At 41.4% G+C, this 9,323-nt stretch overlaps 1 protein-coding gene across 8 annotated transcripts in view; it reads left to right on the forward strand.

Moving 5' to 3' along the window:
- Positions 1–8,430, forward strand: part of MAP4K4 (mitogen-activated protein kinase kinase kinase kinase 4) — a 163,933-nt gene extending 155,503 nt beyond the window's left edge. For all 8 annotated transcript variants that reach the window (XM_030448518.1, XM_030448527.1, XM_030448542.1 and 5 more), the window contains 5 exons: positions 2,857–2,957; positions 3,692–3,841; positions 4,626–4,785; positions 6,877–7,016; positions 7,759–8,430. In XM_030448518.1, coding sequence (XP_030304378.1) covers positions 2,857–2,957; positions 3,692–3,841; positions 4,626–4,785; positions 6,877–7,016; positions 7,759–7,842 — 635 coding nt within the window. In that variant the 3' untranslated portion in view covers positions 7,843–8,430. The remainder of the gene's footprint in view (positions 1–2,856; positions 2,958–3,691; positions 3,842–4,625; positions 4,786–6,876; positions 7,017–7,758) is intronic.
- The last annotated feature ends 893 nt before the right edge of the window (positions 8,431–9,323 follow it).

The raw sequence follows: 9,323 nt of genomic DNA on the forward strand, positions 1-9,323 counted from the left end.
TTTACTTGTAGCTGCCTTCCCTGTGCCTCGAAGTCAGCTGTTCTGACAAAGCACCAGAATAGATGGCAAGTTCCTGGATTAAACTGGATATAGATAGGAAAGGTTTTGCGACAGGATGCTGGACTGTGAACTGGAGTAGGGTGTAAATCCCCACCTGTCTTCCTGTAGTGGATGTAACTTCCAGAGGAGTGCTAATATGGACAGTGAGGGCTGGTAACATTTCTCCACCTCTGTTAGACCCTTTAGGTGACAGAGGGACTCTTGTCAACTAGCAGCTGTTCCCTTCACCAACAGGTTTCTGTGACAGTCTTTTACCATGATGAAATCATATGCTGGAACAGAGTGAAAAAAAGTGTCAGTAATATAGATTTTTAAGACTTGGGGGAAAAAAAAAGAGAGAAAGAGAGTGGGAGGAGAAAGCAAGCCCAGCAAGTGCACGAGCTTTGGGGAGGCATCTGGTAAGAGAAGCATATATTTAACTTCAAGATGATTCATCGATTCCCCTTAGCTCACAAAATTTCCTAATGCCTTCTCAGGTCCACTGCAGTACACTTATGAGATGAGGCTTATTTTCACTGAGCAGTTGCCTTTTGAATGGTGGCCTTAAGTAATTTAAATGGCTGTAGAAAGTTCCACCAAAACTAGTGGAAGATGTGTAGCATTCAGACAGCAGAGTATGCAGTGAGCCTGCTGCCCTGCAGGTGGGGATGTGAACCAAGAGCTCTTTCTCTCCCTTCTGTTTCATGATCCATCTTAATGGGCACTGGATGTTGCCTTTGATTTGCTTTCCTCCTAAGAAGCCCTCTCAGTTCCTTTCCAACTGTGCCAGTCAGTGTGGAGCAGCAGCAGCAGCCAGACTGAGCTCAGTCTCCTCCTGTCATGTGTATGCTTTTAGAAAAACCTTCTAGTGGGGTGCAATCACTAACAATGGCAGTAAGTAACAAGAGCTTGACCCCAAAAACAATTCATAATGTACTACTTCGGTGTCATACCCCAGGGTGTCAGCAGCATAATGAAGTGGCCTGTTAACAATACATGAACAGCTATTGAAAGGAGGCTTTCCAGCAGGAAAGTGCCTGAAACAAAGAGCATTGTCTTCCAGATGAAGAGAGATTTGTTACCCTGGGCTGCAGCTTGGCGCTGAACTTCCCTCTGAACCATAGACATACAGTAGACTTCTTCAGGTAGTGAGAGGCCTCTTTGACAGCTGAGCTTCAGTTCCCAAGAAGGATGAGCTCTGCCAATAGTTGGGCTCGTGGTCTGGAGGCTGCCATCGAGGCAGCTGGCACTGATTGCTTCCTTGTCTCTTTGATGCAACGGGGGTCTCGGACATCAGGGTGAAGTGGTATTTATGGATCTCGGTTGCCTCAGGCAATTTTTGGCTCCTCTAAATGATAAATTGCTCTTTTGAAACTTAAGATTTGGGTGAATTCCCAGATAGCATCCAGAGTAAAGAATGAGAATTATCAAAGGTCCCCTTTCACATAAAGGTGATTTTGCTTGACAACCCCCTTTTCCTCAAGAAAAAAAATCCAAGAAGCCTTGTAAGCTAAACAAGACTGAACAAAAGCTCTGTTTTTCAGATGGTACAGCTGTGGAGGTTGAGAGACTTTTTGTCTGTTGAAAGCACATCAAATCCTTTTAAAACTTATAGTTCAGTAGCCTTGCTTCCCTGCAGAGTAAAAAGGAGCAAACAGTAGCTTTTTCTCCTCGTTGCCTACCAAGAGATGACTACTGCAGGCTTGTACAGCAGTATAAGATATCCTGAGGGAAGCAATACAGTATTTATTAAAGAAGTGGTTTTCTCTCATGTCTAAGATTTTCAGTCCTGGTCAGTTTCAAAATCAGTTTTGTTTCAGAGATACAATGGCAGAAGGTAAAAGTGCACAGAATTATATTTAATTATATTGAAAAAGTGTTGTACTCCCCTAAAACTTTTGGTGAAGAAGTAGCAGAAATCTCCAAAGGTTTCTCAATGTCGTCCAAATGATGCTGCTGCTTTTTTTTCCCCTCCTTCCTAAACCATCACTGGAAACATGTTAAAAAAACTCAACTTTTGGAAATCCCCATGATCTGTTCCTTCCCAAACCCAAATGGAAACTGGAAATGCAGATCCAACAACAATTCTGGAATGGCCATTTCTAGACTTTTATCAGTGCCCTCCTGAGAACAGTAGCAGCAAAGAGAGGCTTTTTGATGGCTAATTTCACCAGCCGTTCTAATGTGGGAACAGAGAGAGATTTGAGAATATGTGGATCAGCTATGTCATGACACTTTATGTCTTTCTGATGAATTCTGTGGATTTTTTTTTTCAAATGAGCGTCTCAGTCTTCAGAGACAAAGGAAGGTGCTCTTTTATGAAACTTGCCCTATGAAATGGATTTGTTTCTTAACTTTTTGTTTCAGTTCCTTTTTTCCCCCCTCCTTTTCTCTGTGAGGACTTAGCCTTAGCAGAAAATACCAGTGCCAGTGCTGTGTCTGGATCTGCCAACACACTCTGCCACAGTCATAGCCTTCTTTTATTGGAAATGTCCCTTCCTGAACACTGATTTCTTTGTCTTGATGTGTAAGCACTGTCTAATGTGGAAAAAATCAGGTGTAAATAAGTGTGTACCAACTAGATAATTTGAAACATGGTGACAGGTTCATTTACTGGTAAGAGGAATGATTTTTGTCACATAAATGTGTCAAAATACTTAACAACATAGAATTTAGGAATCCTAACATGCTGCATTCCTAAAAACCTCCCAGTATATGTAAGAACAGAGAATTAGTGTTGGTTTCTGCTTCCTTGAAGTGATTGGAGTGACTTTGAAATTATTGCTGAATTCTTTTTGTTTGTTTGTTTAATTTCAGTAAAATATGAAAGAATCAAGTTCTTGGTAATTGCATTGAAGAGTTCTGTGGAAGTCTATGCATGGGCACCAAAGCCATACCATAAATTTATGGCCTTTAAGGTAAGAGTATATTTCAGCCAAACATTTGATTTTCTCATAGCCACTTGTAGTTAATCTTTTTACAAAAATATGTAAACATTTTATCATTGTCATATTCAAGTTATTCGGTAAATTTGTCGTCACATTCGTATTATATTCTAATTTAGGAGCTTCTTTAGCTCAAAGATGTGGTACACTTAAAATTCTAAATTGTAACAGAGCATAAACTAATAATAAAAATGACATAGTATGACAACTGTTCATTTCACCTCTGTAAATAAAACATTAAGCAGAGATACGTGAACCAAGTCTAAGCATCTTCATCTGAGCAGAACAAGTCATTAAGTGATAGCATTGCTATGTTTTTGAATGCAGTAAGAATGAAGTTAGCTGGCTGGGTATAATTATCAAACTGATCTACAGGCACTCAGTTACTGCCAGTTGTGTAGATTGAAATACAGGAGGTTAAAATTGCCCTGAACTTAGGGCAAAAGAGTTCTGAGTGAATACCAAACAGAACAACTAAAGTAAACCCCACAGAAAATAGCTTGCAATATTGTGTGATTGAAGTGCACCAAGGTGCAGAGTAATCTGTTCTTCTCTGTGAGAGTTATGTTGGCCTAACTAGTCTGGTGAATGGAGGCAAGAGGTCTGTGGGAGGAATAGACCCATAAAATGTACATTAGAGTATGTTTTTGTGAAACTCACTGTGGTTCCAAGCAGTAAAGTAAATCTCACTGATGGTTTTCTTACAGTCATTTGGAGAATTGGTACATAAGCCATTGCTGGTGGATCTAACTGTAGAAGAAGGTCAGAGACTGAAAGTGATCTATGGCTCCTGCGCTGGCTTCCATGCTGTTGATGTGGATTCAGGATCAGTCTATGATATTTATCTACCAACACATGTAAGAGCTGCTGCTGGGGTTGGGTTTTTTCTTTCCTTCTGGTTTTGCTCCCCCTCCCCCCTTCCTTCTCCCAGATGATCACTAGATGACAGGCTGTCCCTCAGGATCACTACCACAGGCTGGCGGGGGTGAATTGGGTAGAGGGATAGGAACAGATGTGGTCACCTGCATTTGAAGGCTCGTGCCTGACTCTCTGTCCTCTCCTCAGTGTCAGGATGTCTCCCTGGTTGGGAACTCTGACCACTCAGATCTGACATGGGCCAATGTGACCGTCTCAGGGGTAGCAGCTAAATGGCCGAGTGCATTGAAAATGCGTAGCTGAAGCTGCAGAAAAAGTGCAGTACAAATGACAGGACCAGCCCACTGATGAGGTTCAGTATGGTTGGTGGCCTTAGCTACCAAGATTTCCTGTTGTGCATTGTACACTGAGGTGTCAGATGGCCCTGCAATGTGCCATGCACCTCCCCAGGCACTAATCACTACGGTGCAGAGGTTTGAAGTCTCTGTCTGGGCTGCTTCCCCTAGGCTAGCTTTCTGCCCATGGAAGGGAATGGGCAGTCATACCAAGCAATTCATCTTTCCTGATTTTAGATGTGTGCCTTAAGATGAGAGAATTTGTGCCCCAGGGGGTTTCCTGGGTCTTCGTTGTCACTGTGTAGGGAAGCAGAGCTGGCACTTCTAAAGCAAGTGAATCCCTGTCAGCCAAAATCACCCAGCCCTTTCTCCCAGTGCAGGCTCTGTGACATTAAACCAAAAGACTCTTCCTTCCCTTTTGTCTCTGTAGATCCAGAGCAGTATCCAACCTCATGCAATCATCATTCTCCCAAACACGGATGGGATGGAACTACTGGTCTGCTACGAGGATGAAGGAGTTTATGTCAACACATATGGAAGGATCACCAAGGATGTGGTTTTGCAGTGGGGAGAAATGCCAACTTCAGTTGGTAAGTGCCTTGTCAAACACAACATGCCATGAGGGAGCTTGAGTGTGTGGCACATGAGCAGAAGGAAGATGTATCAAGTTCAGTGCTCAAGTATTTCTGGAAAAGAGCTGTGCAAAATGTAGAGTTAATTGCATGGATCTGTTCTGAGCTGAGTTTTTAAGAACAAGATACTAACAAGCAAACTGTGGAGTTCAAGACTGAAAAACTCACCAGGGTCTCTGTAGGCTGCTGCAGAATTTTTGGTAGCTGCAAAGTTGTGTAAACCCTTCAGTATAAAGGCATGTGAAGTTGCAGAAGGGTGGAATATTATTATGGGTACTTCTGTGGAGTTAACAGTCTGTATATCTGATTTGATGTTTTTACTTTAATTCACTTACGGATTACTCATCTATCCTAGCATGGTAATTCTCCCACATCTCTCCAGTTCAAAACAAAGTCGTTTTGAGAGTGGGAGCAAGGAGTTGAGTAGAATGGGCACAGATTTGTTACAGACACAAGTGCACACCATGGGATCTCTCTTACTGGTGTCTGTGCAGCTGTATTCCAGTGCTGAGCATAGCAGGGGCTGTAGTCACACCTTCCTTTTAGGAAAATGCATTGAGTTTTCATGGTTTGAAATCAATGCTTGTATTGGGAGAGGACTTCTGGTAGCTTTACTAGCAACACAAACAGTACAGGAGGAATTTTAAAAAGTTTCATGCACAGCATGTCCCCTCCTGTGGTGATTAACCCTTGACTAGATCTAAAAGCAAGCAGAATTTATCAGCTGGAGAATAGCAGAGCCTTTGGTGACTGGGGTGTCTGTGAAGTAAATGTCACAGAGGCAGCCAGCATCATCTGAACATCTAATCTGACAATTCTTATAAGCCATTTGGCCCAGGTACCTCTAGGGACATATTTAAAAACAAATAAATTTCTGGCATGATATTATATGCAATGTTACAGGTGTACATTATACTGTAGTAGATAATGAAATTTAACTTCACTGAAAATTAATCTCAACAAAAAAAATTCTGTAAAAGGGAAGTGCTGCAAAATTTAATATATTTTAATAATGCTTCCTAAGAGCTATTTTCTTCTTTTTGTTCATTTTTGTTGTTGTTTTTAAGTATGCATGCAAATCAGAAGCAACAGCTTATTTTTCATTAAGTTCCCATATGTTATTTTTGGCAGCATTCCTAAGACTGTCCATCAAGTTGCTTTTTCAATATACCTTTTCATAATGCTGGTGACTTTCTGCTCTACATGACTTTACTGCTATTAAGAACAGATTTTTTTCCTAATGTTAATGCTGTCTGTTTCACCTAGTGACAACCTTAAGGAAAAATGCTCGAGGTTTTTTGCTTTATTTGTGCACAAAAGAAAGTAGTGTGACAAATAACAATATTTTCACTTGGAGAGTTTAATACAAATCTCTTTTAAGATATACAGAATACTTTTCAGACCAGTAGGCTTTCTCTAAGAAGGAGAACATGTTTTAAAATATTACTCCTATTAAAGGAGGCTAGCTCATTATTTTTTTTTCTAGTTTTCCCTTTTATAGAATCATAGAATGGTTTGGGTTGGAAGGGACCTTAGAGATCATCTGGTTCCAAACCCCCTGCTTTCTCTCTCCCCTTTCACTGCTTTTGCTGACAGACACCTTCAAGGCAGGAAAATAACACTGTAAGACACTGAGCTGGTTCTGGGAACATGGTTTGGGTTGAGTGTGTTTAAGCCTTGGGTTCTGCTTTCTCCTTGTCAACACTTAATTAGGCGTCTCCTTGCCCAATTTGGGAGAAAAAGCCTGTGTAAAAACTCAGTGTTCCTTCCATTTAATTGAGGGTTCAAGTCTTTCCATTGTGTCACAAATACTCAGGCAAGATGTGTATTACTAATGTGGAAAACCCACAGGGAAATTAAAAATCAAAGGAATTTTTAGGCATCATGAAGCTGCTGAAGACAGGAAGGGTACTCTGGACATGTGTTTAGTCACAATAAATACATGCAGGTCATCTTTAACTGGAGTGCATCAATATATTCCTCTGCTTTTTCAGTGCCTCCATCTTGCTCTCTACCTAACAAACCCTGTGCTGTGTTTTCTTTCTAAAGCATACATCCGATCCAACCAGATCATGGGCTGGGGAGAAAAAGCTATCGAAATACGATCAGTGGAAACTGGACACTTGGATGGTGTGTTCATGCACAAAAGGGCACAAAGACTCAAGTTCTTATGCGAACGCAATGACAAGGTATAAGTCCTTCCTCCCCCTCCCAGCCCCTTGTCAAGGTGGTAGACATGTACTTGAACCTGGTTATTTGTGGTGTTGAGCCCTACCAGCACCTAGAGATCCACTCAGCCTCTCACTCACTCTCCTCTCCCTTGGGATGAGCATAAAGTAGAAGGAAAGCAAAAGACTCATGGATCCAGGATAAAGACAGCTCATGCAGGACAGCAGATGCTGCACACACTAGCCAGGCATAAGAAGGAATCCATTCCCCACTTCCCATTGGCAGCCAGATGTCCTGCCGCTTTCTGGGAAGCAGGGCTTCAGGATGGGTAGGGAAGACAGATGTCGTCACCACAGTGTTCCCCCATGTCCTGTCCCTTTCTCTGAGCTTTTATTGCTGAGCACGATGTTGCAGGACATCCCTTCAGTCAATTTGGGTCTGCTGTCCCAGCACTGTCCTCTTCTAGCCTCTTGCCCATCCCTAGCCCAGTGGCTCCTGTGGGGTGAGGGGGATGGAGAGAAAGCCTTGGTGCTGTGTAGGCATAGTTCAGCTGTAGCCAAAACCTTGGTGTGTTACTAACAAACCTGTTTAGCCACAAAATCAAAGCCCAGCACCATACAGGCTGCTGTGAAGAAAGACAACTCCATCCCCACCAGCCCCAGCAAAACACTGCAGTTTCACTGTGAGTGGCAGTGGCAGTAGAGGCAAATCAGAGCCTCTGCTGTCCTGCCTGTTGAATTTACCAGTCTCTTTTCTCTGCAGGTTTTCTTTGCCTCCGTACGGTCAGGTGGAAGCAGTCAAGTCTATTTCATGACCCTTGGCAGGACTTCTCTTCTGAGCTGGTAGAAGCAGTTGGGATATGGCGAGGAATTGCTGACATCCAGAGTCTGAGATCTTCATAACTCGGAATTATTTTTCAACTGGAGTACAGACCTGCACTAATGCAGCACTTTGTAAAAATGTGTGTGCAGGCATCACTGGTGTTAGGTTTCTTTTTTGTTTTTCAAGGGAGGCTGCGACGCAGCTGGTGCTGTAAAGATATTGCCATCAGGTGCTACAATGTCTTTGAGATTTGGGATCACGCTAGAAAGCTACAGGTCTTCTTTTCCCTTCAGCTCCAGGATTCCTAGGCTTTGAAGGACTCTGTTTGTTAGTGTTAAAACAGAGGGGGGGAAGAAAAAAGGAAAAATAAAAACCAGACTTAACCATGAACACGCTGTTGAGTGGACAGGAGGCAGGCAAAAGAAGGTGAGAAGTGGTGTAGAGAGTCAGACTGGCTGAAACAGAGGGCAGATCTAGTCTAGTAATGTTAACAATGTATTTAATTGACATTTCTTTTTTGTAATGTGACAATATGTGGACAAAGAGGAAGGTGCAGGTTTTAAGAAGTTAATATTTATAAAATGTGAAAGACACAGTGACTAGGATAACTTCTTCTTGGGGAAAGGGAGGGTGGGAAGGGGCTTGGGGTGGAATTCTTGGTTTTTTTTTTTGTTTTGCAGTTTTATTTTGGCCTGGCCAATAACTTCAGTAATTTTCTGTGTACCAGGTATTGCCTGAAACATGTGCAGATGATAAAAAAGAAAAAAAAAAAAAAAAAAGAAAAAAATTAAAAAAAAAAAAGAAAAAAATTTCATTTTCTATAATGATTCTGTGTTAGGCCAGAACTTGGTTATGTCACAGTATTAGCACTGCCTCAGTTAAAGGTTTAATTTTTGTTTAAACCTAGAAGTGCAACAACAGTTTTACCACAGTCTGCACTTGCAGAACTAAGAAAAAAGAAAAAGAAAAAAAAAGAAATAAAATCCAAACTACGTATGTTTATTTTTTTGTGCCTACCTCATTGTTTTTAATGCATAAAATAAAAGAGGTGGTTTAGTTTATACGTTTTTAGATGAAAACCATTAATGTCTAATTTAATCTTAATACCAAAACTACCAGATTGAAAGGTTTCTGACTGTTATTGGGTAGCAAGGTTCAGCAGGAGGAGAGAGTGGTCCATTGGGGCAACAGTGGTAGCGGTATGGCAGTGAGACACTGATGTAATTTGCTTACAGAATTTGGTAAAGCAGGCATTTTTTAAAACCAGTTTCGTCCTTAATTGAAGTCTGAATTTAGCCTAAAACCAGAGGTTTCACTCTCCTAACATATGGGCTTAGTAACAGGCAGGTAAAAATAACTAGGCTAGTTCTATAAACTGTTAAATGTTGTAGGAACCATTTTGGGGTGGTGATGTTTTTCTTTTTTAAGAATGCAATGCACTAAAACTCTTTTAAGAATGTAGTTAATACTGCTTATTCATAAAAACAGCGTATACCTGTGTTTAG

Source organism: Calypte anna, chromosome 1, assembly GCF_003957555.1.
Source record: "Calypte anna isolate BGI_N300 chromosome 1, bCalAnn1_v1.p, whole genome shotgun sequence".
NCBI classification, from domain to species: Eukaryota; Metazoa; Chordata; class Aves; order Apodiformes; family Trochilidae; genus Calypte; species Calypte anna.